General features: G+C 43.0%; 1 protein-coding gene across 7 annotated transcripts in view; it reads left to right on the top strand.

The window, feature by feature from the left end:
• Positions 1-17,514, top strand: part of ARHGAP24 (Rho GTPase activating protein 24) — a 1,271,118-nt gene that overhangs the window by 1,201,065 nt on the left and 52,539 nt on the right. For 6 of the 7 annotated variants that reach the window (XM_082262954.1, XM_082262952.1, XM_082262950.1 and 3 more), the window contains one exon: positions 10,765-10,972. In XM_082262954.1, coding sequence (XP_082119080.1) covers positions 10,765-10,972 — 208 coding nt within the window. Of the gene's footprint in view, positions 1-7,271; positions 7,381-10,764; positions 10,973-17,514 lie in introns of those variants that run through there. The other variant, XM_082262955.1, reaches the window with a different exon arrangement.

Here is a 17,514-nt window from a genome sequence, read left to right as displayed (position 1 = left end):
TGGGGTTGCTGACATTACATCCAAGAATGTAGCACTAGAAGCAGTTTTGGGGCTTTTGGGTGTCTACACAAGGGGGGTTTTATAGGTAAAAACACGGATAAACTACATTAAATGCACATTTAATTAATTGAGATATTTGTGTTGAATTAAATAGTTTGATGGCAGGGTCTCTCTAAAGCAAGCCTTTGCCCAAATCATGCACACTAAAGTATTATTATTATTATTATACAGGATTTATATAGCGCCAACAGTTTGCGCAGCGCTTTACAATGTGAGGGAAGACAATAAAGTTACAATACAGTTCAAAACAGGAGGAACTACAGGGCCCTGCTCGTTAGAGCTTACAATTTAGAAAGTATCACAAATACTTTAAAACAAGCCCTCATTCATCTTTGCATCTATAAGAATTAAGAAAAAGTCAATTTAAATTTTTTTTTTTGGGGGGGGGGGGAACAAGTAGCAAGTACATTTTCCACTTCAACTTTTCACTTCCTTATTCTGGATGACTTTGCACTGGGACACCCCCCCCCCCCCACCGCCATCCACCATCCTCTTTCCCCATTCTCTGCCTCCTGCAGTCATGTCACACATCCCAGGAGACAGCTCCAGAACTTGTGACTGCAGACATTCAATTTCGTATAACCCGGGTGAAGTTCCTTTTTAATATCCATAGCCTGGGCGCAAGCACACTTTTTAAATTGACCCATGTCACATCTCTGAACTGTCTGTGTTGTTTTTTAGCAGCCAACCAACTTTTGCGCTTAACCTTCCTAGCGGTATTCCCGAGTGTGACTCGGGGTAAGATTTTAGAGCCAAAAGCGGTAACCCCGAGTCACACTCGGGGTAGCGCTAAGAAGATCGCTGGATGCTGGAAGAGGTTTTACTTACCTTTTCTCTGGGATCCAGCGAAGACTGCGAGCGGTATGCGGCGGCGGAGCTTCCTCCCGATCGTCTGCGAGCCCCGGCTTCCGTCTCCGGCGACGTGACGTCCGCCGGGGGTGGAACCGGCGGCAAATTCAAATGTAAAATGCACCAAACACACTGATACCGTTCAAAATAAAATAAAATCACATTACATTGCCCCCCAGTGCCCTTTCCTGCAGTTTTACTGTACTTTTTATGTAAATATATGTATGTATATATATATATATATATATATACAGTATATATATATATATATATATATATATATATATATATATATATATATATATATATACGTATATATATACACATATACATATATATATATATATATATATATATATATATATACATATATACATATATATGTATATATATATATATATATATATATATATATATATATATATATGTAATTCTTGTGAATGAGCAGCCCAAACCAACTGTATACATTTATATATATATATATATATATATATATAATATATGTATACATACATACATATATATATATATATATATATATATATATATAATGTATATAATAAATGTATACAGTTGGTTTGGGCTGCTCATTCACAAGAATTACATGCAAAATAATGGTACCGCTTTCAGCACCTAAAATCCAAAAGAATCATACCGCCAGGGAGGTTAAATGACAGCTCTAGAATGAAAAAGAAAATCACATTTAGTGTTGTGATGCAAGCAAAACTGATAAATAAGTGTTAGGCCGCAGGCCTTTATTTGTGGGAGGAGCTAGCGTGCCTTTAAGACGCTGCTCCTCCCCTCCCCGCCTGCCGCGTCACACGCTGTCACCGGACAGCCGAACTTCCGGTCCCCCAGGCCCCGCGGGAGGTGCAGCGGACACCGCCGGCTCCCGCTGACACCACCGACTCCCGCTGGCATCAGATGGCACCGCTGACTCCCGCTTACACCGCCGACCTCGCTGGCACCGCCGACTCCGCTGACGCCACTGCCGCAGGTCCCCTCCGGCCTGCCTCCAACTTGCCAGCCTCCTGCACCATCATCCTCCGCTCGGGCGGCCCGTCCATCCATCCGGCCGCGCCGGGTGGCAGGTACCGCTGAGAGGGGTTTCCTGGGGGGGTTTCCTGAGGGGGCTTGATGTCTGCCTTGCCTGCTCCAGGCCACGGCTTACTGCATACGAGGGTTTCTGGGGGGGGGGTCTTGTTCTGCCTTGCCTGCGTCAGGCCACGGCCCTGCTTCTCACTACACTCTGTCTTTTCCACTGTCACTGGCTGCGTACTTCTATGCTGTTATTACTATTTTTACTATATGTACCGTTACTCTACTATGGACACTACTTGTTACCATGGGTACTACTCTAATACTATTGGTGATTAGGGGTACTGTTACTGCTATACTTGCTATGGGTTGGTACTCTTATACTTTTTTGTTGCTTTGGGTACTGCTACTTAATACTGTTGTTACTAGGGGCACTGCTACTCTGCTAATACTACTTTGCTATGAGTATTGCTACTTCAAGGGAATATTGTTACTATAGGGATTGCTACTCTGATACCATGGGTACTGCCGCTATGTTACTGTTAACTACTGTTATCTCTTGGACTGTTGCCATACGTACCGCCACACTCCCATTTCCGTGTTCCACTGGTTACAACTGCACGACTATACTGTTTAGTACCACAACTAAACTGCTTACCGATACACTACCATGCCGTTATTGTATGCACCATGGCTTCAATTACTACCACACGCGCTACTGCCCTACACCTACGGATGTGCGGGCTATACCACTACCTTACGTGTGCCTTGCCATACATGCTACGCATGACACTACCGTGGTCACGGCTACTCGGCCATGCTACTTCACTGTTGATACTATTTCTGCCTATTTGCTGCTAGACGCTATTTTTCATCACTACTGAACGCTGCTCTTCCGCCTGTGCTACGGCATACGCTGCTACACTACATGACTATTAACACTATCGCAACCGTATTCATACTACGACACTACCTATGCTGCTACTGTGTGTACTACTACTACTTCTTCGCTGGTATGTTGCACTACCCCTTCATCAAGCCCCCGTATAGGGTTAGAGAACTGGCTATTTAGGGCTAGGCGCTGGCCTTAGTCTCCCTGGTAGCTGGTCCCGCGAGGCCAACACCCCAATCTCAACACGGAGATTTTTTCGCCCTCGGGCCAAATCATAGTTAGTGCCTCGCATCCACCCATCTCTTGGGGTCATAGTCAGGGCCTCACCTGTCACGGCCACACGTTAATCTTTTACCAGTCACCGAGAGGCCAACCCCCCGCCACCACGCTAGTGGCTCGTGCCCCACGCCCAAATCATAGATAGAGCCTCTCATCTGCCGCTCGGCAACTAGCAGGGCCTCACCTGTCACGGGGTAGTCAGCTTTCGCCTCGGCACTAGTTAGCCAGCCAGTTTCTGTTTTAGCTCAACGGTGTTTGTTTAACCAATTTTTTCTTGTGTGTTATTTTCTCTTTTCAGCATGTCTCAAGCAGTCATCGTAGGCGAAGGGTCATCCCCTCCAGGCACACCCGCTAGGCCTACCACCCCTGTGAGAACTGGTACCCCCAGGGAATTCCGAGAACCTTCCACGCCAGGCCCCTTGTAAGACCCTGGTCCATCCCCAGGACTTCGTCTGTTTTTTAGCCTTACGGGCCCCCCTTTTCAGCTACGGCAAGGAGGCTGTATCCTGTGTACAGCTCTCAGCACATCCTGGGGTTCCTGGACTGGGTACCAGCTCTCGGGGGGGGGGGGGGCTCGGACGGACATTAAAGGACGCTAGACTCCATCTTCTGATCGCTACAATCAACAGTGTCAGACTGTCCAAACTGGAAACGCTGACCATCCCACCCACATGGTCCCACTTCCCTCTAAGCCGTTGCAGGCTGTAACTCCTAACAACTGATGGAGTAGGCCCCCAGCCTCGCCTTTCTTCCCTTTCTGTTCCCCAATCTTTTCCCCGGCACATTGTCCCCCCAGCACTCCGCTAGGACATTTTTGAGGGGTGGACGTGTACCTGGTTTCCTTACTATCTGCCTCCCTAGTTGATGTAGGTAACTGGGCGTACAGTTACGGTGATTCGGCCATCATGATGAAGGCCGGAGACCCAAGACTCTACAAGCTTCCATACCAGTTTTTGTTCTAGCCTTCGGCATCCAAGGGACATTGCGTGCTCCGTGCGTTGCAATGCCGGAAGGTTTTAGGTTTAACTTCTCGTGGTGGTTGACTTAGGCGGCAGTACGGGGGTTTTCTTGTCCTTCGACTTCCACAATCTGTATCAGCAAGCAGTGGCAGCTTGGCCCAGTTTTACGTCCGTTCTCACTGGAGCCTCTTGGGCTCAGAACTATTTTTCAGGCATTTTTTCGCAGGCTTAGGCAGTCTGCTCCTCCACCTCTCCTACTGCCGACCTGTGCCCCTCGGAGGCTGATCCCTCCTTTCCTGGTTCCTCTGGGGGAGCTAGCATACCCGATCTACGTAGCCTAAGGGACAGGCTTGGTCGTCCCGTCATTTGTTTGGCTCAGTTGTGCTTTACCCTCATGGAGGTGCCTGTAATTTTAGTGCCTGCAGTCTGCTGCACATCTGTTCCATATGCCTTGGGCCCATGCCAAATCCATGGGCCTGCTATGCCGCCAAACTCTATTGGGGTAGCCTCCAGCGCATATTCCAATAAACATCTTGTCATTATCTGTCTGCTCTTCGTTCGTCCACTAACCCGAGCCTGTATTTACCCTCATTCTATCTACCTATTCTCTCCTTACCGTTTCACCCTGGTCATGCCATCCAAGCCAACTTGAAGGCAGGTAGGGCCGCATGGCTCAGTTAGTCCGTCACCCCTACGCCTTGAATTGCTCCCCATTCGTCCTTCCTTGTTCATGGTGTCAAGGGCAGTAGTATGTTCCTTCCTGTTAGTCTCACGTTTGGGGCCTTGAGTTGCCTGGGAAGTTTCAACACTTGCTGAGACTCCCTGCTGGTTCCTCCTCTTTCTCTAGATGCCCCACGATGTTTCATCACGTGGATGATTTCCTGTTGGTCGCACATAGCGACTGCAACCCTGTCAATCCCTTGGCACTGTAGCACCGTCACTACCTTAGGCGTCCCCCTGTCACTAGACAAGACTACTGTACCCACCACTAGACTAGTCCTCTTAGGCGTCACACTCGTTCCACGCCACACAGTCTAGTCTCCCCGTGGTCAAACTCGGGCGTTTCGCTAGGAAGTAGTTTAGTTCCTACTAGTTGGAACTTATTCGTAAGGATCTTCATTCTGGTTGGTTCCTTGAATTCTGCAACGCGCATTATTCCCCTAGGTAGATCATTTATTTCTAGGCTGTTGGGCTTATCAACGGGCCTTCCAGATGAACCTTGGACGCTCAGATTCCCCGGCTAGGGTAGTCCTGGCTATGTGCTTGGTATTCCTGGTACACCAGCATGGGGTCTCCATGTTCATCCCACCGGGATCCGCCCGATCCTCCACATTTGGTGAACCCTCTACGTCTGGACGGACGCAGCCGCCGTTGCCGGGTTGGCAGCACTCATTAACTCTTCTTTAGGTGTTTGTTGGCCGGTTGGGTCTCTTGACTTATCCGCCTCTCGTGAGACTTCGGCCTTATTAGGGTTTTACCTGATAGTAACGCCGGCTTTCGCATGGGGCAATCCTGGACAGGTTGGCTGTGAAGTATTAGTATCAACTAGGCAGCCGAGACGAGATCTAGTAGGGCCGTTCATCTTCTTTGATCATCATGAGGCTGGTTCGCTGGCTGACCGGGGAGGCAGCCACCGGTCAGTTCTTCCTCTTTGGCGATATTCTCAAGTTCCCCAAGTTCGTCAAGTTGTTCCTGGGCTAGCCCGGTTTTTGGCTCACGGTGACAATTGTCCCGGGTGGCCGTATCTGCGGACACCAGGAGGACTCACGCCAGAGCCTTGACCATCTTCCTAGGTTCTCATTTGAACTTGTCTTACACGGTCGTTCAGTTCACCATGGTCGCGTTCGCTGTTTTTTGCCACCTTTTAGCTCAGACTTCTCTATAACACGGGCAAACTTTACTTTGTCTAGCGTACAATCCACGCTTTGTCATCTGCTCCAAGCCTTTCTCCTTTCCTCAGGGTTGCCCAGTGAAGAAGGTATTGTAGGTTTGGTAGGGAGAGCATCACGAGACATCAAGCGCTGCCCTTAGATGGGAATACCGGACCTTCTGGCGTACTGGACACGTCACCATTCGAACCTCGTACTTCCTAGTCATCAACTTCCATTTATTAGTCCATGGGCTCTTGGTCCCGGGATTTCACCTTTGCAACCCGGTCGGCTAGGCATTCGTGCCTCCTCGAGAGGTTAGGTAGGTAGAGGACCGATGTCCTTTCACTCCGACGTTCAAAGGCCGGGCAGACATACCATCCGTTGGCATCCCCGTCTACCTGACCAAGGTTAACTGGTGCCTAATTGGAGTCCTGGGATCTTCCAGCTCGGGACTCTCCCGGCCGCTCTCCGCTATTCTCCCTGACAGGTAGTCCCCTAACCACCACTTAATCCATGTTTTACATACGCTCGTTGTGCATTGTGTTAGGCTGGGACCCCTCTTCGCATTCCGGACATTCATTCAGAACAGGGGCGGGTTCAGCTGCTTCTAGTGCCAATACGCCAGGGCACATAATTATAACCAGGGCGATGGGAATCAGCTATTTTCCACGCATACACCCCTCACCCGGGGATAGAGGTAAGGTTAGCCTTCAAGAATCTTGTATCGTGAGTTGTGTCAAGTATTAGTGTGTTTACCGCTTACTTTTTGCCCTCTTTTATTTACAGGCCTACCCCCTACGTCGGTTCCGGCACACCACACCGACTTATCCATACCTGCAGGTTCTAATCATCATTAATTAGCCGACCACAAGTGTTAGGCCGCAGGCCTTTATTTGTGGGAGGAGCTAGCGTGCCTTTAAGACGCTGCTCCTCCCCTCCCCGCCTGCCGCGTCACACGCTGTCACCCCACCCACCTTCACCCTTTTTTAATACTCTATCCCTCGGGTGGGCCCTCTTTTATTTACAGGCCTACCCCCTACGTCGGTTCCGGCACACCACACCGACTTATCCATACCTGCAGGTTCTAATCATCATTAATTAGCCGACCACAACTGATAAATAAGGCACAGTGAAAAAAAAAAAAACAAGTAATGAAAACTGTTTGTGGGTATTCCCATATGCTGTTAATTTAAGAGCTTCTGAACTTGTTCCTATGTTCAAGACACTTTGCAGTGACTGTCAAGGAGATGTGATGTTATTTAAAGAAAGTGAGTTCATGAAATAACCTTTAGCACCAGGATGAAAGGTACAGAAAGGAACTCTCATGTGAACATCAGTTGTTGACTTTGACAGTCTATAGAAACCAGTGCACTAGATCTCCTGTTTTATATGCCGAAGATTGTCCTGACAGTCATTCGTCACTTCATGGCAGGTATGAGCTGTATTTCTAGAAATAATTGCAGATTCCTACATTTGCTAAAAAAAAAAAAAATACTATAGTGTATTTTCAGTAAGCATTTTGGTATTTGTTCATATGACTTCTACTTTTAACATATTTGCTGATCAATGCTTAATGTATTGTTTTTCATATAGTTAGCCCCAGATTAAGAAGGAGAGACCTTGACGCAGGGCCTGCATGACTGGTTTGAAAGGGGTTTGGCATAGGAAGGGTTTTTCGAAGTTAAAAGTAGATAAGGAATCAAGAGGTACTTGCCAGATTGATGGGTCAGGCAGGAACAGGAAAGGCTTCAGGGGATGGTTAGAAGAAGAGCCCTAGGAAGTCTTCTGTTGGTGAGAGCTGGCATCAGAAAAATTTCCCACGCTTCCTCAATATTTAGGTTTATGTGAATGGTTGTTGCATTCTGTCGTGCATAGTTACAGGTTTGGTTTGGACTAGATATGCCATAGCAACTGGTGGGGTACAAGGTCCTTGAAGGTGGTCATTATGGCTAAATGTAAATTGATAGGGACATGTCTTAGGTACGGCTCCCCATTTTTTGTATAGTTCAATGATAGTCAACTGAGGGTCATTCATGGTTGTATCTGTAATTATCGGTGTAATTGTATCTGGTACTCAGCTAAAGGCTAAATTCACCTTTGATTAAAAAAAAAAAAATAAATAAATGCACATCTTTTTGCAGGTAAAATGCAGATGCCTCAGATACCGGCAGAATTACAGGAAGAATCAGTGAACTACATGTTTGCTCACCAAAGCCCTCGCAGTTCTTTGAGAATAGAAAGCTGTCAGCATCAGCCGATGGTACTTGTAGTCCATTTATTCACGGAACTCACCTGCTGTCACAGGGAGGGGGGTTGGAGAAGAGGAGGCAGGACCGGGAACATGTTCCACCCTAAATACAGTTGGAACAAGTAAAATGTTCCAAAGGTGAATTCATCCTTTAAAGCAGAGTCCCGGCCTCAAAATCGATTTTGGGCCATCCGCTTGCTAAGGGCCACCTGAACAAGAAATGGATGCTTCCAATTATTTTTTTTTGGTCACTTACCTTGATATTGAAGAAAATATACTCACCTTCCTTCCACTTCCTCCCTCGCGTCATCACTCCCAGAAGTCAATGCGCCTGCACCGGCCCCGCTCATGACTTCCGGTGCAAACGCGGCATTCCCTGCTAAACAGCTTCTGGGCATGCCCAGAAGCTGTGCAGGGATGACGCACCCGCACCGGAAGTGACGAGCGGGGCCAGTGCAGGCGCATTCTGGGAGAAGAGGACACGGAAGAGGACACAGAAGAGGACGCGCTGGCTTCAGCTGCCCACTTCAATTTGTGCCCCGTGTGGGTTACTTGTATTAATGAGTGGTAGTGGGGTGGTCAGGCAGTATCAGAGACAAATTATCTTTAATATACTATTTAAGTTTATTTTAGCGGTTATTTGTATTTTAGCCAATGTAATCCAGCATTCTGGCAGAACAGCTGCAGAGATTACATGATATTTCAAACAGAAAGTTTATCGTCAAACAGTGTAAGCATTAAGAAGGACAGTAAAATTTCCACACAACACTATTAAACTGGAATGTATAGCTGACTGGAGGAGGATAAGGTAAGTAATGGAATGATGTTTTCACCACATCCAATTCACAAGGCATACGAGTGTGTCCAGATCTCAATGGAGCCAGTTCACACGTCCAGGGTGGCCGCCAGGCGAATTCCAAAAGACTCCTGTGCGTTTTTAGGTCTGGTTCAGATGCAAATTAAGAAAAAAACTCGGACCTGAATCGCAGCTGAACCGGTGAACAGAAAAGCACCAGACCCCTGGCTTGAAACTCCGGCCGCACACTTGAGAACTCGACCTCAGACTTTAACTTTCATTTGCTGCATTTTTTTCCTATGAAAGGTGTAATAAAACAAAACAAATACAGCCCTAATGTAGCCTTTGCAGTAAAATAAATATAATTTTTTTTATATGTTTGTATTTCAGTAATATTCAAATTTGTACGGTTCAATGATAGTCAACTGGTGGTCATTCATGGTTGTTTAGTGTCACATTTTGTGATTAGTAATGAGTAAACTAATGTATCCAAATTATAAGTAAATTGGACAACAATGTGGATGCTATATTTGGATGTTATCTGCAAATGTTCACAAAATGTGTAGAGCCAAAAATTGCATAAGAGACAAAGTGAAATGAAGCGATAAGTAATAAAGTCCAAAAACACATAAACAAAAACTATCTAAAAATAGAGTTCTCTTAGCAGAACCAAGAAACAGGCTCATTCACAGAATCCCATGAAAAAAATAAAACTTGTGAAAAAAAAGGTCCAGCGTAATAGTGTTCAGGAACATCAGCTAGTATATCGAGGATCAGCCACCACACTCCAGTAAAATGAACACTCACCAGAAAGGATGGCTGACTTTATAGCAGCAAACACCCATTCAGTAAGTATCTGTCATCTGGTTAAAATGGGCTGTCCAGCGGCACTTCTCATCAGGATGCAGTCAAGATAATGAAGCTCACCAAGAGCCAGATAAAGTCCTCATAGTGTAGTAACTTTATTATGGTTGCAGTAACATTAAAAGCCAGAGTGTAACATAAAATCCTTACATTCAATGCCGCTGCCGACTCAGAATCGGTCAGCAACGTGACATCAGCACTAGTGTCTCCTCATAATAATCCTCTAGTCCACCATCCTGATACATCAGTTTTGTCTCGCATAGTGACTTCTCAATGATTAAGGTGCTGAATATGGTTGTCAACTGCAATAAACAGGTTGCTTGGAGCATGACCAAAAAAAAAAAAAAAAAGAACCACATCTGCAAATGACTCGTGAACTAGTAAAGAGTCCTTTGCATCTATTTTTCTTCACTTCCTGCATATAGGGTGTGTAGAATTCCACACACAACTGTTGGTCATGTAGCATTCCTTGCGCAACTTTCGGTCAACACGGTTTATCTGAGATTGCAATAGGGATGTGATTGATGGTGTTGCCCACAAGCTCATGGGAGCCCCATGATGTAGTACCCTACCCCTTGGACATGATTAAATTCTGAGTGGAGGGGGGACCAGAACAAGTGGGATGGTGATGGTGTTAAAAGTTACAAATGGCCTCCTTTACTAGTCAAATGTTTGTCAATGATCTGAGGTTAACAATCAAACCTTAAAGCAGAGTGCAGGTTTGGATTTAAAAAATGTGCCAATCTTACTGTACTTGCTCATCATTATATGTAATAAAAATATTATTAGGTGAAAACCTTGAAAGTTTTCTATTGCTACTTATAAAAAAAAAAAATCACAAAGGTTTAAGAGGTAACTTTATTCCATCCATTATCAGTTTTTTACATTTTCCTGTTTAATTCTTGCAGGTATATTTGGACAGAAACTGGAAGACACGGTACGTTATGAGAAAAGGTATGGTGTACGTCTGGCCCCTATGTTGGTGGAACAGTGTGTGGACTTTATCCGACTGCGTGGGCTGACAGAGGAAGGACTATTTAGACTGCCTGGACAAGCAAACCTGGTGAAAGAACTGCAAGATGCCTTTGACTGTGGGGAGAAACCAGCATTCGACGGGTAATTTTAAGGAAAAAGTTCCTCCCTTTTTATTAATGTGTTGTGTTCCCCAGGGGGCAAAGTACATGTAGTACTTTGCCTCATCTTCCTGTGTGCTGTCTGAGGGTAGCTGTGAGGTCGGACAAAGTACCCCTCTTCCCTCCACAGCCATCCGGCAATTCAGCCAGCTAGGGGATAGTTGCCTTTACAAATTGCACTTTTCTCCATCTGCAAGCAGTTTCCTGTTTCCTTTGAAGAATTTAGGAAACAAGCCCCCTTGGCCCTGCACTCCTCATGAGACTCTTGTCTCGGGCAAGTGCTTGGAGACGGAGAAAGATGCTGTTTGTCAAAGCAGCTATCTCTTTGCTAGTTGCCTTATCAGGCAGCTGTGGAGGGAGGAGGGGTGCCCTGAGCCTTTACCAACACAGGAAGATGGGAAAAAGATCCTATATGCACTTTGGTTCTTGAAGAACAGAACACATTAAGTTTATAAGAAAATAATAACAGTATATACTGTTAGAAACTTTCCAGGATAACCTCAGTCAGGGTGTAAACTACTTGGTGTTTTGTATTTTATTTTATTATTTTTTTTTTTCCAATAAAAGTTTTATTTTATTCAAATTAAATGAACAACAATACATCGATAATCAACATACATCGAATACATAGAAAGTAACACTCTTCTTGGTACATAAAATTAGCATAGGTTTCTAGAACTTAATACAAATGTTGGGGGGGAGGGGGGTGGAAGAAAGGCAAGAAGAGATACAGGATCAATTTAGACCATTATTTATAAGATACGACATAGCTCTTCATATGACAGTTTGGATTAAAGATGTTTAAAACTGTATAGCCAATTTGTTTGAGGAGAGATAGCCCCACACATCCCTGGTGTAGGGGGGGATATCTCCCTGTAAAGATAGAGTTTGAATTTCACAAGGGAAAAAGTATACTACCCCTAAACTATATGCGGATTTCTTGTAAAATGTGTTATGTTTGTTGTAAGTTAATCCCGTCTTTAAGTTCTGTGTATTGGTTTGTGGTTCGGAAGTGCAACCAACATGCCCAAGTCTGGTAGAATTTTGTTGGTGTATCTTTGCCAATATTTATGAGTTCCTCCATTTCTGCAATCTTGTTGATTTTTTTAAACCATTCCTTCATCGAGGGAATGTGTTGTGAACCCCAGTGAATGGGAATACACAACTTGGCAGCATTGATAATGTGTAGGGGAAGCGTATTGCAGTATGCAGATATTGGGGTGTCAGAATGGTGTAGTAACAGTTGCGCTGGGGTATAATCTAGAGCCATTGTGGAGACTTTGGTCGTTATTTGATGCACTTGTGCCCAAAATTTTTGGATATGTGGGCAGGACCACCAAATATGCAAAAGGGTACCTTCCTCCCTGGAGCATCTCCAACATTTATCTGAGTTCTCAGAGTTGAATTTATGTAGTAAAGTTGGTGTTCTATACCATCGGGACAGTGTTTTGAAGTTGTTTTCTTTTGTCAAGATGTTAATGGATCCCTTATGTGCAATGCTGAAAATGCGTTCCCAGTCGGATTCTGATAAATCCATACTTAAATCCTTCTCCCATGCGAGACACGCCCTCCCTTCTTTCGAGGAAGTGTTTATGAAGAGCATATTGTGTGTCAAAGAGACAACATGTCTTAGGAGAGTGGATTGAGAGTTTCGTATTTTAATTGTCACCTGTAATGTTACATGCGATAACGTTGCAAATCCCTTCACAGCAAATAAACAATGCTTCCACTAATGAAAGTAGGAGGATAGGTGCATTTTCTGTTGGATATCTCTGTAACATGTTTAATGAAGGTCATGTTGTCCAGAGCCCAGAGAAACATCACCAGGTCATGTCCCACTTGGTGTTGCTGTCTAAAGAAGCAGGAACTCTCCCAAACTCAAATGGGCCTGTCTTTGCCACCTCAGTATACCTGCATTGATGAGGCAAGCTTTACCCACACATCACATGCACTGACTTAAACTTTCAGGCTTGCACTAGAAAAATGAAACCTGACTGGTTATTACAGGAACAATTCTAGTTTCCCTTCCCTTGCTTTTTATACATGAGGTCCTGGGATACAATTACTCTTTTTAGCTTAACACATCTGCTTTCTAATCTGGCTGTATACATGGCAGCCAGTCTCAATTACAGTGCAGACCTGTTGCCATCATTATGTGTCCTCGCTGCCATCACCAGTAATAAAGACACGCTTGACAATGAATGGGAAATTGGGAAGCTGCTCCCCTACCACATTTTTAATTAGTGTAGAAATGAATTTGTTGACACAGACAGATGGTCCTGCTGTCCCATAATGTGCAGTCATTAAAAGGCAGAACCTCACTTCTGCTGTTGTCATGATTCTGGGTTGTTATACACAAACAAAACACAAGTTGTCCTTTTGATTTGATGGAAACTGCCGACTCGAAATATGCTGTATCTAAAGCTTTTCTGTTTATGACCCAATGTAGGAAAAATAGATGAAAATATTTTGTGCTGCCAAGCATTTTATGAGACCAGGTGCATTATCATATCATATTATATTCAGACCTATATTAGCACAAGTACATTCAGGAGGTATGCAAGTAAACTAACATTAACATTACCAATATTATTTTTTTTTTACAAAATACACTCCAATAATCCTTTAAAGGCAATTTTTAACCAAAGTCACTAGCATGTACTGACTTTTGCTGAAGAATACCATCAAAGTCACCACTACATATCTGAAGCTTATAAATTACTGATTACTTTTAACCTCTTTGGTGACTTATTATAACAAAATTGCAAAGCCACTGGACTTACCTGAACATATATATCTCTCTAATGTTCCATAATCCGAATTTTTAAATGCCTTTTCATTATTCAAATATAAATTGCAGGGACAAGTTAATTGATATACTTTTTAGTTGTATAACAATTCATACAACTATTGATGCTGATTATGCAACGTTATTGTTGCAACCCGGGGATTAACTATGGGAAGGGATTTATTTTTAGCAGAAAAAGAAAAAAAAAATATATATATATATATATATATTTTTTTTTTTTTCTTCATGAAGGGTCCAGATACAGAAGTTTCATGTAGCTGCAACAGCTCTCCTAAGACCTCCATACTAGCAAAAAGTGCTGTGACGTCACTTGTGATGTCACATCCCTTCCAATGTAAATAGGCATGTACAGTAATCTGCTACACGCACTCCTCCAATTCTTTCAGTTCCTGGGCTTTGCAATGGACCCCAGCTGTCTGCTTGCTTTTTTAAAATGGCTCTGGGACAAACACCTGCAGTCCCTGCTTTATTATAAAACAGTGCCAGGACTTAAGTGGTTAGGATGATGGATCCCCTTTACAGTATTTCATTGTGATTTAAATGTAGGAATAATCTTACACTTTCCTTTTAATTTTCAACAACTCTACTCAATCTGTGGTATACAGTTGCGGAGATAATTATTTGATCCACTATAGATTTTGAAAGTTTGCCCACTTAAAAGGAAATGAGTGGTCTATAATTATTATCATAAGTGTATTTTAAATGATAGAGATCGAATATCAATTGCAAATCCAGAAAAAACACATAAAACAAATGCTATAAATTAAGTTTCAGTTCAATGAGTTAAAAGAGTATTTGATCCCCAAGCAAAACATGACTTAGTATTTGGTGGAGAATCCCTTGTTTGCCAGCCCAGAGGTAAAACATTTCTTATAGTTGGTTACCAGGTTTGCACACATCTCAGGAGGGATTTTGGTCCACTCTTCTTTACAGATCTTCTCTAAATCAGTAAGGTTTCTTTGCCGTCTCTTGGCAACTCAAAGTTTCAGCTCAGGAAGAAAAATGCTGACTATGACCCTAAGAACACCATCCCTACAGTCAAGCACGGAGATGGAAACATTATGCTTTGGGGAAGTTTCTCTGCTAAAGGTACAGACCAATTTTGCTGCATTGAGGGGCCAATAGATGGGGCCGCGTATTGTAAAATCCTGGATGAGAACCTTCTTTCCACAGCCAGAACACTGAAGATGGGTCATGGATTGGTCTTTCAGCATGACAATGACCCAAAACATACCACCAAGGCAACAAAGGAGTGGCTCAAGAAGAAGCACATTAGGGTTGTGGAATTGCCTAGCCAGTCTCCAGACCTTAATCCTATACAACATTTATGGAGGGAACTGAAACTTTGAGTTTCCAAACAACAGCTAAGAAACCTTAAGGATTTAGAGAAGACCTGTAAAGAAGAGTAGACCAAAATCCCCCTTGAGATGTGTGCAAACCTGGTAACCAACCATAAGAAACGTCCTACCTCTGTGCTTGCCAACAAGGGTTTTTCCACCAAGTATTAAGTCATGTTTTGCTTGGGGATTAAATACCTATTTTACTCACTGAACTCAATTTATAACATTTGTAATTTTATATCATGTGTTTTATCTGGACTTTCGGTTTATATTCTGTCTCTATCATTTAAAATACACCTATGATAACCATTATAGACCCTTCATTTCTTCATAAGTGGGCAAACTTACAAAATCTGCAGGGGATCAAATAATTATTTTCCCCACTATATGCTCTTTTAAAACAATGCTGAAGCCTTCCCTGGGGATGTTCCTAAATCTTCACAAAAGCTTCCTTTTTAAATTGGTTATGTGTACTTGCAGATACTGCAACATTGATACTGCATCTATTTTGACACTCTAGCAGGTGATGGCAGGCAGCATGAAGGTGAGAATTTGGTTTTATAGGTTTTTTTAAAGTTTTAGGATACAGCCTATTTCCTTCCCTAACAATTTTCAATCAAAAAATTGAATCTGCTCCAAACTTCAATTATAAATGAGGTTCATATTGCTGTCATTTTCATTTAACTCTCCTACAAACCTTTCCAACTTGGAAATTTTCTCCTTCAGTACCACCAGTACATCATCCGCATATCTCCACTGTAGGTCCACAAATACACTGAACATCTTAGAGGGAAACACTCTCCTCCCCTCCCACCAACCCAGGTGGTTAAATGCAAATGTTGGGGCACATAGTGTCTCTATGTCTACACGTCGTTTTGATAACAGTATTTTTCATCAATTAAAAATAAATTAAAGTCAAAACAAAATTCAATTACGATGACCAAAAAGTCATTATGTTCTTCCAAATTCCTATACCTTCTTCCTAATATGTTTGTACTCACCACTAAGCCCACCCTATGTGGGATGGACCTAGAGCATATAATGATTCTACATCCAACCTTACAAAAATGAAATTTCCCTCCTTCTCAGCATGCTGTGCTTTTTCCAATAGTTGCTTGGAATCTTGTACATAAGAGAAAATCCAGTGACAATTTGAGCTAATTTTAAATCCAGTACTTTAACTTCCCTGGCGGTATGATTATTTCGGATTTTAGATGCTGAAAGCGGTACCATTATTTTGCATGTAATTCTTAAGGATGAGCAGCCCAAACCAACTATTTATATATGCTTTTTTTTTTACTGTGCGTTTTTCTTTTTAACATCTCGGGTATGATAAAGTTTGAAACACAAAATCCTAAATTATAATATAATAAATAACTATAAAAAAATAACAAATAATAATATAATAATAATACTTTTTATTCAATAAATTATAGTAAATAACGTAATCAAAAACACTGAAATTTCTTTTTTGGCCAAACAAGGATGCAATATTAGTAGTCATATTCAGTAAACATCCCGGGTATGGAAAATTTTAAAACAGGGTACAGCACAAAGTCCAACGTCACAATCAGGACAATAGTACATGTTTCTTTACAGATTTTCCTTCCAGTGTCATCACGTTTATAATATTTTTTTTGTTGTTTCCGCATTGCCCGATAAAAAGTCATGGCCTGGTCAGCTCTGTCCACATCTCCCATGGTGTTATTGTAATCCATCACCAGTTGTGGTTTCATCACATCTTTTCCACCTTTTGTGTGTACCATGAGAGTAGATGTTGTGAATTGTACTCATTAGGCACACATCTTTTTTGTTGCGCCATCTCAGTGCCATCATTTTGCCTTTCTGCCAGGCAACTATTTCTCCTGCCTTGAGCTTTTTGTTGGCAAAGGTTGGGGGCATGTCACGCCGGATAGCTCTAACGGTCCCATATGCATCCGTCTTGTTTTGAAGAAGGAACTCATAGAGTTCTGGGGATGTATAAAAATTGTCTGTGGTGACACAGTACCCCTGATTCAGCAATGGCTCAATCAGCCTAAGAACTGAAGCGGTTGCCATTCCATAGCTGCTGAACCATTCCCGGTGTATAGAACCGAATTCCAAATGTATCCAGAGCTGGATTCACATAGCATTAATGACTTTATGCCAAAGCGTGCTCTCTTGGACGCAATATACTGTATCCAGCTGAGTCTTCCTTTGTAGGCCATTAGACTTTCGTCTATACAAATGTCTCTATCTGGCACATAGGACTGCTGGAAATTTTTCAAAATGATTTGATAAATGTCCCAAATCTTTTTGAATTTTGGAGCTGGATGAGAAGTCTCGTCAAACTCGTCATTATTTGTAAAGTGCAAATTTTTCATAATGAGTGAAAAT

The sequence above is a fragment of the Pelophylax lessonae genome (assembly GCF_965119305.1).
Source record: "Pelophylax lessonae genome assembly, chromosome: 1".
Lineage (NCBI taxonomy): Eukaryota > Metazoa > Chordata > Amphibia > Anura > Ranidae > Pelophylax > Pelophylax lessonae.
Note: the sequence above shows the minus strand (reverse complement) of the source record. Positions and strands in the feature narration are given on the sequence as shown.